At 37.4% G+C, this 22,067-nt stretch overlaps 1 protein-coding gene across 1 annotated transcript in view; it reads left to right on the top strand.

Moving 5' to 3' along the window:
- Positions 1–19,518, top strand: part of VWDE (von Willebrand factor D and EGF domains) — a gene marked incomplete at its 5' end in the record, with an annotated part of 198,489 nt that extends 178,971 nt beyond the window's left edge. Inside the window, 2 exons of the mRNA XM_081955237.1 lie at positions 8,237–8,334; positions 18,749–19,518. Coding sequence (XP_081811363.1) covers positions 8,237–8,334; positions 18,749–18,763 — 113 coding nt within the window. The 3' untranslated portion in view covers positions 18,764–19,518. The remainder of the gene's footprint in view (positions 1–8,236; positions 8,335–18,748) is intronic.
- Between the last annotated feature and the right edge of the window lie 2,549 nt (positions 19,519–22,067).

Here is a 22,067-nt window from a genome sequence, read left to right as displayed (position 1 = left end):
TTTTATTGATTCTAATTTCAGCACAAGAATCTTGGCTTAATATTATAGTCTTGCCAAGACTACATAGCAAAACGTCTGCTTTACTTCAGGGTTTAAGATTCCTTGTAAATACATTTCTGAAGAATTCATCGAGATTTCCCCTTGACTATATTATGTGTTTAATTTTAATTTTCTTTTGGAAATTTTAAATTGTCCTCCCAATAATATAGATAGAAGTGCATTCTATTTTATTGCATTTCCCTCTTTTAGCATAATGCTAATCCAATGTCGAATAATCCACCAATATGCATTTTAAAGCATACTTTATTATGTTTTATTGACACAAAGTTTTTTTTAGCCCACTTGTCTGTAGTCAGTGCTTTCCATTTCAAAATGTGACATGACCCTAGTTGAAGCAGTAAATTGAGCCAAACTCACACCTATTGCTGGCCTAATCCACCAACACATCCAGTGGGGAAAAAAATATCTCTCTGAGTCAGTTATTCCCAAGTACAAAAAGAGAGAATGAGCAAAGGAAAAAATTAGTTCACCTTATTCTCTTCTTCGCCACTCCTCCACTTACTCATATATAACACAACATATTTTACCCAGTCTTTTCACTTCTCTCTGTGTAAAAACAATCAGCCTTAACAACTGATAGTAATTGCATTTTGAAATCATGCTTACAGTTTTTGTAGACTATAATTTAATAATGACCCATCATATAGCTGTTCCAGAAATTATCACCAGGCAACTTAAGCAATATGTTTAAACACGATTGTCTGAACATAAGGTGGGATTCCATGAAGATTTTGTGGATGTATCTATCACCGAAACGTCAGCTCCTGAGATCCAATTAAAATAGTAATAGGACATGCGGATTCTTCTTGGAATAGTGCCTTATAAATTGGCTGCTCTCTTTTTTTTGTGCCAAAACAATGTCAAAAGAGCACACACTGCTAATTAGGGAGAAGGGGGAGCTGGCTTGTAATCAGCAGTCCCATTGCCTTAACTTTTATGAAGGCAGGAAATAGCTAGGTTCTAGCAGAATACTGCTGAAATTGAAGTAAGGGTCAATCCCATAAATCATATTTACAACCTTAATATAGCAATATATATTTTAGATGCTGAAAACAGCTTGCCAACATTGCTTTCAATTAATAAATAAATTATATATCCAAATGAGCTTGGAAAGGCAAACCGAATTAGCAAAGAAAATGTCATCATCCTGTTTGTTTATTTTAATAGACTGATAATAGTGTAGGCTTTTCAAAGGATTATTTATTACATCACATTACATTATTTTAGGCCAGATACATTAACGGGTCTCCACCATGAGAAAAAAGAGGGCAATTTATTGCTTACCAGAAAAGTCTGGAATCTGACTTTGCTGCAGATTCATTGAAGCAAGGAAAAAAAGAAATAAATTACAAATTGGGGCTGGAGGTCCCCTGCATATTTGTTCAGATCTTGTGAAATTTGCTGCAACCAATCAGAAGTAGCGCTACAGCATATTACAGAACATGTATTCCAGGGGTGGGATTCAGTTACCTTCCCTACCAGTTCACAAATGTGAGTACACGCGCCTCGTCTGTGCATGCGCAGAGCCTTCTGCGCATGTGCAGTGCTTGCACATTACATCGGGGGGGGGGAGTCTCCCTCATCCACCGCTACCAGTTTGCCTGGACTGGAGAGAAATGGCTGAATACCACCTCTGGTGTATTCGTTTGTTTGTCTTTGGCCCAAAGTAGAAAAGGAAAGAGCATCCTCCCTGGCTCTTGCTATTCTCTTTTCATTCATTTTTTTATTTTTTCTTCAGCTGCTCAGAACTCACATGCAGATGCAATAGGCGTGCCTTCATTTGGCAAGGCCTTCGAATCAGAGAAACAAAACTGATTAACCTTCATCTCTCTCTCTCCCTCTCCCCCCCCCTCTTCCTCCCTCCCTCCCTCCCTCCCTCTCTCTCTCTCTCTCTCTCTCTCTCTCTCTCTCTCTCTCTCTCTCTCTCTCTTTCTCTCTCTCCCAACTCCAAGTGTAGAGAATAAAATGGAATAGATGGTTTGCTTTGCAACAGCACTTCTTAAGTTTTGAGTGCTTATTGAGGGCAGCAGCGGAAGGTCTGTGCAATCCAGCTTGAAGTGCTCCTGGATTGTTTGGCCAACACTAGGAAAGAGAACAATTTCCTCCAGCAGTTCCATTTTAAGACTTCAATCGTGTGGGTGGGTGTGTGGGTGGGTGTGCGCGCGCATGTGCATTCTGCTGCTTTCAGCTACTGCTTCAGCTTATACCTCTTTTATTTTTGTGATCATGTTATTGTGTGTCACTCTGAGAAACGCTGCTGTAAAGAAGAATATTTTTTTTTTAAAAGAAATGATGACCTGCTTCCTCTTTTCAGTTCAGAGGTTGAGAAGTCAAATAGATGCTGTAAGATGGTGCAAGAGTTTGCTTGTAGACACTCTAATAAAATCCAAGCAAACTCCATGTCACCTTCAATCAAGGCAAAAAGAAATCATGTTGTATGCTTGACCAGTTCCCCCTTCCCACGAAAGAACCCAGTGTGCTAACTCATTGTTGCAAGGAGCCAGATGCTTTCGGGAGAGATAAGTGAAGAACCCCTGGAGTATATAACCCCAGCAGGATGATCGGAGGTGTGAAGGTCATCCCAGCTGTTCTGCTAATGAAACAGGCACATCTAATGCACAGCAGTGACATAGGACAATGCTGCAGGCACATCATGTTAATGACAATGGCAAAGGCATCACTTCATACTGTGCAGGAGATAGAAATAGTGAACCATTCCTTTAATTTAGTTTTTTAAAAACCCTTTACGGATAGAAAATGCAAAATTATTGGCAATATAATGCTGGATGATAGGCCACTCAGGCCAGGTGACACCCAAGATACTACTGAGTATATCCTGAGGATTTTTCAGAGTGATAATCGGGTTTATGATGTGGCTGGTTTAAAGTTTAGTTGGTGATGATGTCGCCATGCTGAAAAATCTGAGGCTGCAGCAATAGAATTAAGAGTATGAACATGGGAAAGCTCAACACAGTAAAAGGTTTCCGGTAGTCCTCGATGTATGTCCAAAATTGAGCCCAAAATTTCTGTTGTTAAATGAGATGGTTGTTAAGTGGATTTTGGTCCATTTTCAATCTTCTTTGTCACAGTTATTAAGTGAATCATTGCAATTGTTAAATTAGTAACAACATTATTAAGTGAATCTGGCTTCCCCACTGACTTTGTCAGAAGGTCACAAAAGATGATCACATGATCCCAGGACATGTAACCGTCATAAATATGAGCCAGTTGCCGCGGGGATGCTGCAATGGTTGTAAATGTGAAAAACGGTCATAAATCCCTTTTTTTCAGTGCTGTTGTAACTTTGAACATCGCTAAATGAATTGTTGTAAGTTGAGGACTATCCGTACATAAATCTACACACATTACATCCTAGGTATCAGCAAATTGAGATAGACAGGAAATGGACACTCTCGGTCAGACAATCACACTGTTTATTACTCAGGTTTAAGGTTTATTCAATTTATAGACTGCCCCCTCTCCCCGTAGGGACTCGGGGCGGTGTACAGACCGTTCATGTTCAAAACAACAAAAACATAACATAAGACATCAGACACAACAACGCACACATACCGTCTGTGTATAAAACCCAAAACCAATTTAAATAATTAAAAACAATTCTAAAAACCAGTTTAAAACCCCAATTTAAAATTTAGAAAGCCAGGAAGGTTAGTAATAGATGTTCCCTGTAAATACAATTACAATTACATTTAGGCCAGGCCGGCTAATCGAAACAGGTGGGTCTTGAGTTTCTTACGGAAGGAGCGGAGATCCGAGGTGGTTCTAATATCGGGGGGGAGGTCGTTCCAGAGGGTTGGGCCCATCACAGAGAAGGCCCTATTCCTAGGCACCGCCCGCCCGCATTGTTTAGCGGAAGGTACCCGGAGGAGACCCTCTCTGTGAGAGCGGATTGGTCGCAGGGATGTATGGGGTAGAATGCGATCCCGCAGGTAACTAGGTCCCGAGCCATGGAGCTGAAGATGACAATCAACACCTTGAAACGCACCCGAAAAGCCACAGGCAGCCAGTGCAGCTCACGCAGGAAAGGTGTTACATGGGAGTACCTAGTACTCCCCATAATAACCCGCGCGGCTGCATTCTGAACCAGCTGGAGCCTTCGGGTGCATCTCAAGGGGAGCCCCATGTAGAGAGCGTTGCAGTAATCAAGACGGGAAGTCACCAGGGCATGAGTGACTGTGCGAAGGGCGTCCCGCTCTAGTAAGGGGCTCAATTGGCGCACCAGGCGAACCTGGTGGAACGCCCCCCTAGCCACGGCCGTCACATGATCATCTAGCGACAGCCAGGAATCTAGGAGGACGCCCAAATTGCGTGCCCTATCCACCGGGGGCAGTTGTTCCCCCCCGATGGCCAGAGATGGAACACATTGGCTAAAGCGGGGCGCCGGTAGCCACAGCCACTCCGTCTTGGAAGGGTTGAGCTTGAGTCTGTTGTCACCCATCCAGACCCGCACGGCTTCCAGACACCGGGACATCACCTCGACTGCTTCGTTGGGGTGGTTCGGGGTAGAGATGTACAACTGAGTGTCATCTGCATACAGATGGCACTCAACCCTGAATCCTCGAATGATCTCGCCCAGCGGTTTCATGTATGTGTTGAACAGGAGAGGTGAGAGGACCGACCCCTGTGGCACTCCACATGTGAGCGGCCTCAGGGTCGACCTCTGCTCCCCCACCAACACACATTGCGTCCGACCAGAGAGGAAGGAGGAGAACCACCGCAAAACGGTGCCCCTCACCCCCATCCCCTCCAGTCGACGCAATAGGATACCATGGTCGATGGTATTGAAAGCCGCTGAGAGATCTAACAGGACTAGGATGGAGGAACAACCCCCATCCTTCGCCCTCCAGAGATCATCCACCAACGTAACCAAAGCCGTCTCCGTGCTGTGGCCGGGTCGGAAACAGGACTGGCACGGGTCTAGATAAATAATTTCCTCCAGGTGTCGAGGGAACTGCTGCGCCACCACACTCTCAACAACCTTCGCTAAAAAGGGAAGGTTGGAGACAGGACGATAATTGGGTAACTCTACTGGGTCCAGGGAAGGCGTCTTAAGTAGGGGCCTCACCACCGCCTCTTTCAAGGCATTTGGTAGGAACCCCTCCCCCAGCGAGGCGTTCACCAGCCCCAGGAGCCAGTCTCGTGTAACCTTCCAGGCTGCCAGTACAAGCCAGGAGGGACACGGGTCCAATAAACATGTGGTGGCCCGCAGTCGCCCGCGTAGCCTGTCCATATCCTCGGCAGCAACAGAGTCAAACTCCAGGACCAAAGAAATTAAAAAATGGAATGGCACTGCTTTCATAAGAAGGTTATAACAAGAACAGTATTTGACTACAGTGCAATCATAATTGAATAATATTAATTAAACTTCATGGATGCCCCTTTAATACGTCAGTCATCCAAGTTTATGTTCCAAACATTGACACAGAAGAACACAACATTGATGGGTTTTAATCAAGTTCATTGTGAATCAATAGAACATGCAAGCAAGATTTGCTGTTTGTTGAGATTGGAATGCCAAAATTGATAGAAATATCAAGGAGAAAAATATAGTTGGATTTGATGGCCTAAGTCACCCAATTAAATCAGGAAAACAACTAATCAAAAATGTTTTTTCAAGTTTTTTAAAAATGGTTGTTTTACAAGTAAGCTCATTATTTTTGTTAAGTAAAGGTAACAAAAATAATGAATTTAATTGAGGGACTTGGTAAAAACAAAAGCTTTGGTTTGTGGCATGAAATAATTTCAGGCACAAATACATATGATTTCTGAATGAAAATATAAACTTTTATAACTCATGATTGTAAGAAAATGTGGAATCATGTAGGATAGAAGTTTCAATTGAGCCTAAAAAGGAAATTTTCTCATATCTCTGTCAAAGATGGCTTTAGCACCACACAGATTGGCAGCCATTAATGCCTGACAGATATCTATCATTCTCTGTTCCAAAGTTCACACAATTACATGTTTGATAAAGATACAGCCAACAATTTGACAAAGTTGTGTGCAAATATATACCTACAAATATACTGATATATATTTGTCTGACTACAGTTATATTGTATCTGAATATCAACACAGCATATTAAGGTAAAATAACTTCAATGGAATAATGAATTAATTCCACTGTCACAATCCAGATTTAACCTGATACTTGTTGATTCTGATCTGATGCTCACCTGATATTTGCAGTCCAAACATGCATTCTTATACAGTGATCACAGAATTTGTGGTATGTAGCTTGATTAAATTTTTAGGGAGAAAAGTAATTCAGAAAACTATCAGTAAAATGGAGAGGAATAATTGTTCAACCCAGATAACATTGCAATTCTTTAATATACTTGCACAAATTTTAAATAAATGCCTTTTTCCAAAAAGAATTACTCAGGATACCTTGAATCGGACAGCTACAGTTTCAGTCAGAATAAGGGCACTTCAGCAAAAAGGATGGTTTATGGAACTTAATATAGCAAGACTGCAAATTGCAGGATTCACAATAGAAAAAAAAACTTTTGAGAAGTATTGGTTTCCATCAGTGTCTAGTTTCAGTGCAGCTACTTTTGCTGTGGTTCACATCCATTTGTTGTCACTGTATTTAGAAAGGTTCAGCTCAATTTCACAGTCCTTGTCTACTCCGCTGACTTCCATTTTTCGCAAGAACAGAAATCTGACTTGTAAAAAGAAATAGCTGCCATTGTTGTTACTGTATTTATCCCATTTCAAATATACCTCTGCATTTGCTGCATCTGAAAAGGTCAGTCTGAGCCCATTAATTAACATATATCAAATACTTGCATCTTCCTTAGAGAGAAGTAACATTCTTTTATGACTCTAACCAGTGTCAAGGTAGTAGGTTAAAGACAAGAAGAATAAAACATGAAAAAACAAGATAAAGAATTTCTATCCACAAAAACTATTATCTACACACACACACACACACACACACACACACAGACACACACACACTCGTATAGATATCATGAATAACAGGGACACTTGACTAATACTCCAGATAACAGTCAATGGAAGTAAAGCCTTCATATGAAGAGATTCACATTGGGAGAGAACAATTGTATCTTCTCACAACTCTTTCAGATTCTTTGTTAAGTTCTTTCTTAAGATGATCTTGGTGTTGGCTTCTCTTCTATTGGAGACTTCTGCTCTGCTTTGACATCCAGTTTGTTTTCTTCTGTTTTTTTTTTTCATTTTTAGCAAAAAAAATCACATTGATCTCTAATGACATCTCTAAGTTCATTCCATAGTTCTTTTGATTCTATGTCGCTGTGGTTCAGGTCTTCAAAATGATTCCTGAGATTCTCCTTGAAAATAACAGCTATTGTATATGTTCATATCAGAAAAATTGACTAGTTTTTCATCTTCCTTAGCTTAACCTGGAATTGCACGTGAGCAATTCACGATTTGTTTCACAGTCTTTAATGCTCTAATTGGGATCTTCCCACTTCCTTTTAGCAATAATTTAGTCAATTTGGTTTCTTTGTATTTCATCTGGTGATCTCCATATATGCAGGTGTTCCGGTCCTTTGAAGATAGTGTTAGCTATGAAAAAATGATTGGAGGGCAGAAAATAATAAGTCGTTATAACCTGCTTCAGTTTGGTTTCCGAAGCAAAATCCAACTATGGATAGTCCTTGCTTTATGACCACAATTGAGCCCAAAAGTTCCTTTGTTAAGCAAGACAGCTGTTGAGTGAATTTTGCCTCATTTAAAAACTTTTCTTGCCACTATTATTAAGTGAATCGCTGCATATTTCCAACTTTGGCATTCTCTAGTCTCAAGCAGCACATCCTCCTTGTGGATTCTTTGATCTCAAATTGAAGTTGATTATAACACTTATCAACTCTGTCTTCTTCTGCATCAGCAGTTGAAGCATAAACTTGAATGATTGTCATATTAAAGCATGGTCCAAAATCCAATTGATATTATTAACTAAGAATACAAAACTAAGAAATCATAGAAATATAAAAAGTCATATTGCTAAATTAACCCCAAAGACCTTACAGAAAAACCACATTTCCACTTTGCTTCTGGAAACGTGAAGACAGAGGCCATAAGTGATTCAAAGGAAAACCATGTTGAACGTTTTAATTTACATTTGTGTGAGTTTAGAAATAATACAAATGTGTTGTTTTTGTTGTAGCTCTTTGTGATCCAAAATGCCTGTTTGGAGGCCGATGCATCCAACCTAATGTTTGTGCTTGTAGAAGTGGATACGATGGTCTTGACTGTGGAAAGAAGGTATGGCATTGTTTCAAACAGTGGTACCGATTAATAAAAGGGGAATATAATTAAATGGCAATGCAATTAAAACATTTTGGTCATAACCTATAAAAAGAGTGTGGCTTTTGTTTACTCTTACAATAACTTATCTTATTAAACAGGCTTCAGTGTATATGGAATTGAGGCATATACGGGACAGAGGAATGTAAGGACAGAGAGGAATGTAAGGTCTGCTGTATTTAGATTATGTTAGATGAGACTCTTATAACAAGCTTTCCACATTCAGTATTCTGAAAGTAGAGTCACCTTTCAACTCAAAATTACAGTTATTGGTGTATTTTATGACAGTGACACTCTTCCCAGCAAATTCCCAGCTTTTACTTGAAATTAGCATATACAGTACATGTAGATAAGGAGAAACAAGATTTATTGTAATTTCAGATTTCATAATAGCTATGTAAACTGGGCAGTTTTAGCCAGAGATAGTGGTAAGCATCCTGCAATTTCTAAAGTACTTTACTTCAATTTCTGCTACGTATGAAACTCTTGGTTTCAATGAAATGCACTAAAGAGATTGATTGTTTGTGTGTGTTTAAATGCAGAAGGTTTTTTGGAATGGTGTTTTGCAAGTTGACCTTTCCATTATATCAAAATCAAAATTATCAGTTGTGTTTTCAGAACACCGCCATAATTGTGAATGCGAGGCATGAGATCTGTAAGCTTTACAAATGAAGTAAATCTTTGTTGCATTTTGTAGAAAATACCAAATCACATGCTGAGCATCCATTTTCCTATCAGCGAGCCATTGTACAGTAAATAGAATTTGGAGATGTGTTAGCAGCAGTTCTAGCATATGAGAAATGGTACCCAAGGGGTCACTGAACTCTCACTAACTCGTTTATCTTGTCATCATGTAAAGTCAGTTTTAAAAAGAATACAGTCCACACCTAACCAACCATGGTTAGAAGGATCGCCAGCAAAATTGAATGAAACTGTCTTATTCGTACTCAAGTTCAGCTTTGAATCAGACGAAGAATAAAACTAACAACTAGTCATTATACTCAGTCCAACTTCTGAGATTAATAATTTGATTCTTCTGAATCGTTGAGAATTCAATTGTTTGTGAGAGGGGGGGTGGGAGGAAGGAAGAATTGGGATTCAGTGGTTTAGGCTTATTCCAGGATGATTAAGGCTGTGCAAATATGACCACAAACTATATTTTACCACTAATCTTAGGAGATGTATATATCCATTTCTTTCTTTCTTTCTTTCTTTCTTTCTTTCTTTCTTTCTTTCTTTCTTTCTTTCTTTCTTTCTTTCTTTCTTTCATCTATCTATCTATCTATCTATCTATCTATCTATCTATCTATCTATCTATCTATCAAAATTTATAGGCCACCCATCTTACCTCAAGGTAACTCTGGACAATTTACAATCATAAAAGATAAAAACTACAGTATATAAATTAAAAACATAAATACATTGATACAAAAACCAAACACTACAACCCAATTAAAAGATGGGAATGATGGGAGCAGATTTGGGGGGTGGGGTGGGATCTATTGTTAATTGATCAACTGCCTCTATTCTGATGTTCCATCATTAGAGCCTAAGCCAACTGGAAATGCCAGGTCTTTAGGCTCTTACGGAAGGTCAGAAAGGTTAGGGCTGACCTCAGCTATTATATATTTACATTAGATGTGTGGCTGAGCCAATATTCTGGTTTTGCTAATTGTTATTGTTTTTTTCCCAAGCTTCTATATGTGCTATTTATCATTTTGCTTTATGTTTTTCCCTTGCTTTTCAGTATTTTTTTTAAACTCTGAATTTGACATGGGCAGCCTTACAAAATGAATAAATATACACATAATTATAGCACTTTTTCTGTATAGTACTTTTTTTACTCCAACAGTGAAGTAGAAAGGAAGTAGCTAATTTCATTGTTTAATATTCTAATGCTTCTAAATAGACATAAATCAATTTTCATAGTGTCCATAATGATCACTTCCATTGTATACTTACTGTGGCTATCATTTCCTTCTTTTTCCACCTTCATAAAATGTGACCCTTTTTTCTAAACAACTTATCCCTACACTGGGCATAAATCATGAACTCCACGGTTGGTTGAGGAGATAAAACAGAATATCAAAAAGAAAATAATGGAAGGTTGAGATTTTATGAATGGTGAAGACATAAATTTCTCAATCCATCTGGCCATAAATGAAATGAAACACAATCTGAGCTGTAGGAATGCATTGTATTTTTGTAATAAAATTGTTGAAAGGTTTAGTACAAAATAATTATCTTATGAAAATAATCTGCCTGGAAAGAAATTTCTTATTTAGAGATTCTCAACAGAGATCCCAAAGTCCAACAATAATTAATTGTATTTACTCTCATATAAAAGTAAATCCTACTGTATCCAGTAGAGTTAACATATCTGAGTAAACATTTTTGAAAGCAGACTATTGTAAATGCCTTTGAAAGCAATTAACCAGTTAGCTACAGGTAACTAATTTCACTTTGAAAAGGCTGTAGTCATAAGCAGTCATGAGTAACTGCAGGTATGGGTTTTATGTTTATATATATATATATATATAAATGTTTTAAATCAAGATCCTTCAAATGAGATTACTTTTGGTTTTATATTTTAATACATTTAGCTTGTAAATACTTATAAACAATTAATCTGACAGGAAAATGAAATAACATAGTCTTGACTGAGAATTATCTTTAATTTCTGGACAATCCTTTGAAAAAGTACATCCCCTAGAACTAGAAAGCAGTGCAAAAGTTGACAATTGTGTTTTGAATACTACTACTACTATTACTACTACTACCGTACTACTACTACTACTACTACTACTACTACTACTACTACTACTACTACTAATGGCATACATACTATCTGGGAATCAGAAGGCAAGTTGTTCTAGAATTTCTTCTCCATCCTTGATTATTCTTTGTTGTTGTGACTTCTTCAAGGATTCCTTTCAATGTTCTAGTAAGTGTCAAGCAGAACTTGATATGTGATGTCTTTGGGTCAAGATGGTGGCTGTAGATATGGGAGGATTGCTCAGCAGTGAAACAGAAGAGATAGTCACCAGGACTATTCTCAAACCACACCCAATACAGTCCCTTCTTTAGCTAAACTCATTTTATAAGACTGATAATAGTATGATGCATCTCTCCAAACTCTCTGCTCCACAAAGAAGGGCATAATACTATGAATAACTTTGAACTCAACAGCATTAGATGAAGGTTACCCTGGGATAGTGAAGTGATTTTAAAATCCGCAAGGGATCAGTAAGAATAACTTCTTACTCTATATTAGCAATGTAATCTATCTCACCATAATAATGTCTGTAGAAGTACAAAATATGGTAGAATTCTTCAGAGGAAGATATGAGTCACCAGAGCCCTACTGATTAATTGTGCCTTGTTCTTATTCTTAGTGGAGAGAGACTTACCATAATTTGACTGAGCGTAACTACTATCATGAACAAAATATCTCTATTAGTTCATGAGTATGTGTTCTCCCACTCTTCCCTTTAATAATTCATAATTGAATGCATGGAACAAATGGATCTTAATTTTTTTCTATAACAAAGAATGTCCATCTCAACTCCCCCCTCTTTTTCTTCTTCTTCTAAATTCAGATATATTTAAATGTATTCAATATTATTTAATCTTTTTCAAGTTGCATGTGGGTGAATTATCCTCTTGGAAATGGAAAGCCGGGGAATCTGGCCTAACTTGAAGTAGTTATTCCATTTTGAGCCCATGTCCTGGCCTAAGAGGAAAGGACAATTTCCAAAGATTTTCAGTGATTTTTCAAAAACCAGGAAAAAAGGAGATTCACTATAAGAAATTCCCTTGCTTGCTTACTTGCTTGATTGCTTGCTTCTTTACACCTAATCTCTATTCTTTCCCCATTCCAGTCCCAAAAGTATAAAGTAAGTACTAGATAGATAAATTGCCATATTGATTACCTTTTCCTGAAACAAACCACTGATCTCATACTAAAATGTGTAATTATTGTATTTCAATTCAGCCCTGAAAAATTCTGCGTAAACTCAAACTGTGAATAGGAAACAATCTTTGACCTTTCTTTATTCACTTGTTGCGATGGGAATCGCACAGGACTACTCATTTTTAAATATTTACTATTTTTTATATAGTGCTTTCAAAAGTTATCATGCATAATAAGATTCTGTACTTCTCTGTCTCCATTGTTGTTTTTTCATTCTTCCTCTTTTAAGATCTTCCCATTTATTAGCATGTATATCCTTAACCAGTATATTGAGCTATATTGGTTAGGATACTGGATGTATCAACTCCTTACTCAGCCACTCACTCCTGGCTCATAGGGCTGCTATGAATAAATAATGAAGACACACCACACCCTGCTGTTGACTTGAGTTCCAGAACAAGAATATAAACCCAAGAAATAATAAATTCTATAAATAATCAGGCTTCTTCTAGTGTTGGAGCTATGATTTTCAGAGTTCCCAGCACACATCTGAAATCCTCAGATGTCTGGAGGCACTAAGACATGGCAGATTGATAGCATATATGATAGGAAAACAGTTGAAGACAGTGGTTTTTAAACTGTTTGATTCAATAATCCCTTTTCTGGTCTCAAATAATGTCATCAACAATGTCCCCACCAAAAAATGTAAAAAATAAATCCATATTCATTTGTTTTCCCAAGCATCTCGGCAGCAGTAATCTCAGTCTTGTTCCTTGACTCACAAACAAACAATTACAAAATCTCCATTTCTCCCTTGGTAAGCCATTTCCATTAGTTACTTATGGGTTATTTTTCAGTCAAATATTGAAGTATATGGCTGCATTGTATAATGACTGCGTGATGGAACAGTTAATCAAATATTGGCAAAACTCCTGCCAGGTTATATTGTAGCAGGAAGAGGGACCTCAGGGAAAAGGATATGGGAGGGGCAGGTGAACCAACAGCTTTTTAAACAAAGTTTTATTGGTTTTTTTAAAATTTACAAGGGGAAAGGTAGTGGAAAAGGTATACAAATTTTGGCAGTTGCAAAGTGTGGTAGGCGCCCCCTCCCTCCATACTCATAGTATACATCTAAGTAAAAGTCATTAATACATAGTTGTATATAGTCAGCATGTTAATTCCATTGGTACTTTCAATCAGTTTAATACATAGTAGTATATAGTCCGCATGTTAATTCCATTGGTACTTTCGATCAGTTTATGTCAAAAAGATTTTCTTATTCATTTTTGTGATCTGAGCTTTCTTGGTATTGCCCCATCTCCCCCCGCCGACAGAGCTCCAGCCCCTCCTGTGTCCTGCATATCTGTTGTAGGATCTTCTGTTTTTTCTAGGTGTGTTTTGTTTTTTTCCATAAAGGCCTGTGCCTCTATTGGTGTATTGATTCTAATTCTTGTCTCCTCCCAGAATATTAACATACCTTCAGGCATCAGCCATCTGAACCACACCCCCTTCTGTGAACCAACAGCTTTGAGGGGGTCTCAATGCAAGCTGTTGTGGTCCGCCAGCAGAGCTAGCAGCAAATTAAGATGGTGAGGAGGTGGGGGAAGAACATGGGCCAGTCCTGAAGTCTGGGGAAGGCTTTGGTGAGGGCGTCAGAGACAGAGATGGGGCCAGGGCCATCTGACAGTTACTGGCTGCCTTCGGAGTCAGACATCAGCGAGGCAGATAAATAGCTGGAGCCTGTTCCCAGTGTGGTTAATTGGTTCATGACAGATAAGGTCTGTGACTGTAAATTTACCCTTGAAAGACTTTGCTGGATGTGAATGAGAGGAATCCACAGTAACTTAATAAAAAGGGTTTTTTATCGGGACAAGGAGTCTGCTTTGTGGTTTGGGGGAAGCCTAGATCAAAATTTAGGATTAGCTTTCCATCAGGGAAATGTGATTGGGAATAATGTTAAAGTAGACTAGAATGTATGGGATATAAATCATTTATAAAAATAAGTGAATTGGTTTTAAACACATTTTACTTAATAAAAGTCCATTTGTTCAGGGGATATCCAAGCTTCTGAGCTACCCTTCTCCACATTTTACTTAGTTAACTGAGAAACTTAAAAAAAAAAAAATCAACCCTCAGGTTCCCACAACATGGAAGCTTTGTGGTATATGTGATAGACCTTTGCAGAGAGCACTTCTGCTTGCTTTGCTTTCCTCTGCTTTTAATTCCAATCAAAAAGGGGTCCAGTAGAAGTGAAACAATCATAAAACACACAGCTGGTGTGTCATTTCCCTAACGCCTAAAGGGGAGTGAGAATACTTCTCAAAGCCACACAAGCTGATAGGCATTGTTGCATTCATTTGCAGTCAGCCTTCTGGCTGAACAATACAGACCTCCTGAGGAAGAAAGCAAACCAAGATCTATGTGCCTGTTTATGTTGCTGAGTGATTGCCAATTCATTTTTTGACATGTTTAGTTTAATTTGTTTCTGAGTTTTGCTAAAAAGGGATTTCTAAATGTGTTCCTGGGGGATAATGAACTTTCTAGCACAGTAATCACTCTTTTATTTTTTAAAAAAAATCTATTGTATTTTGAGCATATCTGGGTTGTTTGCAAGATGCAGATAATGTGGTTTGGAAATAAACATGAAGGCAAATGCCCTTGTTAGGTTATAAAATCAAAGCTGACAGATATGGCAGACTTCTTTACAAAAGAGGAAAAACTGCTAACAAACCAGCCATGTACAAAGATGTTTTTTTTTAATGTTAATAAAATCATTAGCAAAAACAAGTTAGATGAAACACTACTGAATAAACAAATACTGATTTGTGTATTTTATCTAGTTAAATTTGAGGGGTGTAATTAAAGATTCTGAGCTGGTTGGCTGGAGAGCTGACAGCCCGGGTTCGAGACCCCAGCACTGCGTGATGGGACAAGCTCCCATTCTTGCCCAGCTCCTGTCCACCTAGCCAGTTTGAAAGCATGAAAATGCCAAGAGATAAATAGGTACCACTTCATGGGAGGATAACGCCATTCTGTGTTTCACCACAAGGTCTGCCCGGTGGTGTGATGTCATCAGTGATGGAATTCAGCCAGTTTGCACAGCTGCAGGAGACCCGTTTGTTAACTTTCCGAGCAGTTTGGTGAACTGGTTGTTAAAAGAAACCATTAGGGCAGAGAACCGGTTGTTAAATTATTTCAATCCCACCACTGGATGTCATGCTGGCTACATGACCATGGAAATGTCTTCAAACAACACTGGCTCCCTTGGCTAGGAAATAGAGATGGGCACCAACCGCTAGAATCGGACACAACTGAACAGGGGAAACTCTTTCTTTTATTTATATTTGAATATCCAAAACATTATTTTTGTTTAGGTCATCTAAGTTTGCTCTCTCATAAACCTCTGACAGAAATTACTTCTTAAAGATTTCTGAAAGAAGCTTTCAATAAATCCTTTGTTTCTTAGCTCTATGGTTGCCACTTCTTTAGCTTAGTAAAATTTCAATTTTGGCTAAAGATATACTTTGGGATGTTTTTCATTCGGTTTGAAAAAAAAACATTTTTTCACAATTGTGAACATTGTAGAACAAACAAAAGCTCCATAATTTCATGAAATGTTGCATTCCCTCCCTCCCTCCCTCCGCCCCCTCTCTCTCTCACTCTCACACACACACACACACACAAATTGAATTCTAGATCTAGATTTCCATAATTTTCTGCTGATGAGATACATGGATTACTTTAGGTATACAATCCTCATTTAATGACTAAAATTGGGATCAGCAACTCAGTGAAACCACAACTATGCCTATGATCTTCAGCTTTCCTTTGCTTTAAAGATTTGTGAAAGTCATTGATGCAATGATTGGTTTTAAAGTTACTTTTTCAATATTGACATTATTGTGAACAATCGCTAAATGAAGCAGTTACTAAATGAGGATTGCCTCTGGAATTGGTAGGCGAAAATAAGGTGACACAAAACAAAGATCATGAGAGAAAATGGAGAAGATAGAGCAACGCTAAATTATGATTACCTGTAAAGTATCTAATAGGAATTAAATTTCATTTGACCAATTAGGTTGTATTTCAACTATAATTATAACTATAGGCTATAACTATACTCCAGCAAAAAAAAAAAAAAAAATGCTGGAAATATTTCTCTTCTTCCTTCTATGCCTTGGACCATTGTTAGGATTAGATTAGGAAGAAGAAGAAAGCAGCTATATGAGGAAATGGATAAAACAGTCATTAGATATTAAAAATTCCTGTTATGGAATTGTTGGAACAAAGCTGCTGTGGATCCATGAGATTTGATGGCGCATAAATGTAATAATAGAATAAATAAAGTGGAACATCTTGTGACTAATCCCAAGTAGGTACAAGCTCCTGGTATAAATAAACTGACTACTTCCATTTCTACACAGGCAAAAATCTGAAATAAGATATTTTTTGGGAAAGAAAAAGAGAATGACAGGGGATAAAAGACAGATCCTGCAAACACAACTTTACTCTGCAAAGATGCGACTGAACTGAAAAATATATGAAGAATATATGTGATATACCTATTTCTTTATTTTCCTACATAGCATGTTAGATATCATATATTTTAAAAAAAAACATGCATAGCCTGGCTTTGGTTCTTTCTGCCCCTTTAATCGTAGACCCATGCTGAGTCACATGACTATTTCTCCCATAGGATTACATGGGGGGAGGGCTGGGGGGGTTCCCCTCCAGAGCTCTTATCCAAATTTGGTCCCTTTTCAAATTCAACCTTTGTGGCTTCTCCCACACCCCAACTCTGACACCATACTGTCAAGATTTCAGAATTTTATCCTGCTATTGGAAAGACAGTTTAGTTTCATGCTCATAAATACATAATTTCTTTCCAACATTATGTTGGAATAAAAATAGGTGACAGTAGGTGCCTAGTTATAAGAACTGGTGTAACTAAGTTGGCTCTTTCTCTATTTAAGATGTACAGGAACATATTTATGGATTTAACTTCCAAGGTAGAGTTATTTATTTAATTTTTTCCCTTCAGTCAATTTATATTGATGAACTAGCTTTTTAAAAATACATCAGAGCAGACCATTATAGCAAGGATCTGAAGTGCTTTGAATGCATGAAAATGACATTCAGATGTGTATCCATCATCCAATGAATTATATACGACTACTGTATATTTAGTGGTGTTTATCAGTACCATATATGATATCTTAATACTTTGTAATATGATTTTGCAACCTTTAACAACTATATTGAATTGGATATAGAAATCCTCTTCTCTTAGAAATGAATCAGAAACAAACTTTTGCATCCTGTTTCTGGATTTCCACTAAAGTTTTCTTGTAATCCTATAGATGCCCTCAACATAAGTTATTTTCTATCATTTAATTTCTTGTTTATCAGCTAAATTGTCGGGACATTGAATCACAAATCTGTATGGTATAAAAATGGACAGAACATATTCACTTTTTTAAAAGGTTCCTATGTGGTATGGAAAACAGCAATTGGTGGCACCTCTGCTTTAGAGGGCAGCCAAAATATTTGAGCAATATAGCTTTTTTTATGTATTGGAAGAGAAATTGTCCCTTGCTTGAGGATTTCTCATTAGATACAAGTGTTAGACTCAGATCTCTCTTTTGGACTGCTATGGAAGTGGAGGTGAACATTTGGGTGGCCTGGTGAAATCTAATTGGTTTTGGACAATGACAAAAGTTAAAACTGAAAAAAGTATGTGGGCAATAAGAAAATCAAAAGTAAGGCAATGGCAGCAAGACATTCAATGTTTCATGCTAAACTTGTTTGATGACAGGTATTTGTGTTTGTATTTATTATTTTGTCAGACATGTACAAGATAGAAGGTATAAATATAAACATGGACATGAAGGAAAGAAATGAATACCAATAAATGGGGACAGTAGGACAGGGACTGTAGGTTGGATGGTGCGCTTATACACACACACCTTTACAGACTTCTTAGGAATGGGGTAAGATCTACGGTAGACAGTTTAAGATTGAAGCTGTGAGGGTTAGAGGATGTAACAAAGGTGTCAGGTAGAGCATTCCAGGCGTTGACCGCTATGTTGCTGAAGTCGGATTTTGTGCAATTGAGTTTGGAACAGTATACCTTCAGTTTGTATTGATTGTTTGCCTGTCTATTATTGAGGTTGAAGCTGAAGAAGTCATTGACAGTTAAGACATTGTAGCAGACAATTTTGTGTAATGTGCTTAGATCATACCACAGGTGGTGCAGTTAAAGATTGTCCAAGCCCAAAATTTCAAGCCTGGTACATAGCAAATTCTATTGTGAGTAGAGGAGTGCAGTTCTCTTCTCATGAAGTACTTCTGGACCCGCTCAATTGTATTAATGCCTGATATACAGTGTGGATTCCAGGTACATGAAACTGTGTGCAATCTAGTCTTATTAATGACTGAGTACTTATTTCTGTTTCGCAGCTCTCCATACGATGACGAAAACAACAGGACAGTGAAGATACACATTTTGAAGTTATTGTGCAACCTTTAAAAAAAAAGATTGGCTGAGAGTGCTCTGCAAAGGACTGATGAATTTCTCCTTCTTCTTACTCCTTCCAAACATAAGTTCTGTGGGGAAATGGCTGATTTCAGAGCATAGTCCAGAAATTTTAACAAGTTGCTGGTGCCACCCTAAATGATATTTCTCTTTTGCTGTCTGCCTCAACCTTAGCTATTTGCTACCTGTAGGTGCCAAACTCCAGTGTGACTTTGTTGGGTGCTGAAAATAACATTGTGTTGTGTCCTTTTAGATATGGGTGGTATACTAAAACTAACAACGTTGGAGATGACAGTATTTCCTCATTATATTCTTTGTTGTTTCTTCTCTTTATTCCACCAGGATAGACACTGAGAGAAATGAGAATTTCATTTCTTTTCCTTAATAGAGTTGATTTTTCTCCCTTCATACATCATCACTTCCATGCCATGTTTTTGTACACAGCTTTACTGATGTGCTACACAGTCTTGTCTGAAGCATATGTATTACACATTAGGATTGCTGTTATATGTTTCATGTGTTTTATCATAAAATATGTATTGGAAATAAAAAGAAAACGGATAAGAAAGAGCGAAACAAAGTGGAATGGATGCACAACTTGCTGGAATATATTCAGACTCAAAATAATTGGGAAGAACGTTTTTAATATCTTGGTTGCCCTTCAAGAAAACTCCAAAATATGAAAAGAATTAGAATAAAGAGAATTTCTGAATAAATCCAACTCCAGATTTGTGTGTTTTTCTCTTCTTTTTAATATCAGCCCAATAGACTGTATCTAGTTATTTTGATGTTATAAGAAAATACTCCATATACATCCTGTCTTTTGATAAACCTCACAATATACCTTTTTTATTAATTAAAATATATACAATTTGTCCCAAATCATCCAGAAGATAAAATATATAAAGATATGAAAACACCTTTATCCCTTTAATGCATTACCTATCAAGAAATCTTTACTGAATTTCTTCTAAAATGGAGGATAATGTTTTTGAATAAGGGGGAAAGAGAAGGAAACTTTTTTTTTCAGTAGAGAGTCATAAGTTTGCTAATACAATTTGGAACCAGGTTGGGATTCCAAGTACTGTATAGTCTGACAGACTGTTGGAAGAAATGTCCATCTGGGTTCAACTCCAAGTGAGGAAAAAGACACTGGAAACATAGAGGCTGCTTGGAAAGATGGTTTAATGATGGTCAGGATGACATGGCTTGAGTTTCTGAACAGAAAAGGGGGATTACATGCTTCAAGATGTTTGGTGAAGAAGAAAAGAGAGTGAGATGCTGAAAATCCCTGGTTTTTTGCCCTCTCTGGCTTTTGATCTTGAGCTTGTATTCTGATTGGTTGTCAGACTCCCATGGGGCCATGCAGGAGCAACTCTTTAGGCTATGCTTGTGGTGAGTTTCTGTGTAAGGCTAATTCTATCTTTGTTATGTAGAGTAGACTAGCTCAGGCTTTTAATGGGTCATTGACAAAGGTGGGGGCTATTAGAAGTGAGTCTGTTTCCTGCCTAAAAACATGTTTCTCCATTTCTTATCCAAGAAAATATAATATTCTGCCTTTTTAAAATTTCCCAGGATATTTCATTTTTCTAGGAGAACGGTGGGTTTTACCTTCCTACAAGACAAAGGAAGAGTATGGATTTGTGAAGAGTAAGCAAAACTTCGGATGTCCCAACATATCATTACTAGCCATGAGGTACAATTTTAAATTAGCAAGCTTAATTTCCTCACTTTGTAGAAAATTGTCCACCAGGAGATGATCCTGATCTTAATTGGTAGGGTTTTTCCACTCAATACTCCTTTGGTCAACTCACAGCCAGTCAAGCACCAAAGAAGTGAAATATCTTCTCTCTTCTAAATTTCCAGTTCCCCCTTTGATAAATAAGCACTGTCTAACAGTAAGAAAATGGTTCAACCCTGTAAAAATGTATAAACTAAGATTAAATTAAGCACTAGTAAATTTGGCCACCTGAGAACACTTAACAAATGGTCTTAGAAGAAGCTGGCAAATCCTCTCAAACGCTCCTAACTGGATTAACACTAATTCACCACTAACCAGATAATGAAGAACTGGAAATGCTTGATCTCTGTTGCTAAATAGCAGACAATACTGTAAAAAGAGAATGGCAGCCATACATGCATATACCAATCTAGCAGATTTCAGTGCTTTTATTTATTTTTTGTTAGCTATAAGCGATATAGTTATTTTACTAGGCCACATTTAAAGAATCCACTAATTTCTTTCAGATCCCTAAAATAGTGCGCCTTAGTATAAGATCTGTCTTTATCAATTAGTGATAGAGAAAAAAATGGTGAATAAGCAGCACATCCTGGGTTTTATTCGGGGGACATGAAAATAATAAGGCGTTAGTTTGTTTTCATCAGTACTAATTCAATTTCCAAGTCACAAAATAATCTCCAAAAGGAGAATGAGAAATGGAAGCCAAAATGGAAGCTAAAAGTTGAATCAGTCACATGTTGGGTTAAAAATAAAAATCTGATCCTTAGACCTCTGGATTCAGCAGAAACTGAAAAACAAACAATTACAATGGTGAAGGAGCACAAGTTTAAGAGTTCACATATAATAACAGAGCTCTATAAAATTAATCCGTAGCTGCTTGAACAAAGAAATAAACCTTCCATGATTATTTTGCAGGTTTCCAACATCAATTCTATGGGCAAAGTCGACAATGATCAGTGAACCTGTTATTGATGAAAAAAAAAAAACCCAGACGGGGCTAAACTGTATTATGAAATGCTCATTTCACATGTATTGAGTTACTGTTTGGCTTAAGAATTATAGATTCATTGGGAAGTAAAAGATCTGATTTACAGCATTGTTCAGTTTTTGCTGTCGACCAAAAATAAATAAATAATAATAACCCAGTGATTAACTCAGATGATTCTCTGCTTAAAATACATTTCCACTGGTAATGTAATTATGATACATTTGTGGAATAGTATGCTCTTTTTGTTCTGAGCATTTCATTTGATATTATCCGATATAGGTCCAAAAAGAAGTTTGTATTCTGTTCTTGAAATAAAAGCTGTCTATCAATACCTTTAGCAAAAGAAATACATGCCATTTTCATGAATGGATGTCCTCCAGTAAAGAAATAAAACAGTAACACTCAAAGTATCATCAAATCCTCTTTTAAATAAATACCATACGTAATACGGTAAAATTGCAAGATTTTATTCACTAGCCATCTGTCCAAACCTACTAAGCTAAGAGAAATTCTC

The sequence above is a fragment of the Natrix helvetica genome, assembly GCF_964273705.1.
Source record: "Natrix helvetica genome assembly, chromosome: 1".
Classification (NCBI taxonomy): domain Eukaryota; kingdom Metazoa; phylum Chordata; class Lepidosauria; order Squamata; family Natricidae; genus Natrix; species Natrix helvetica.
This window is presented reverse-complemented; position numbering and strand designations above follow the sequence as displayed.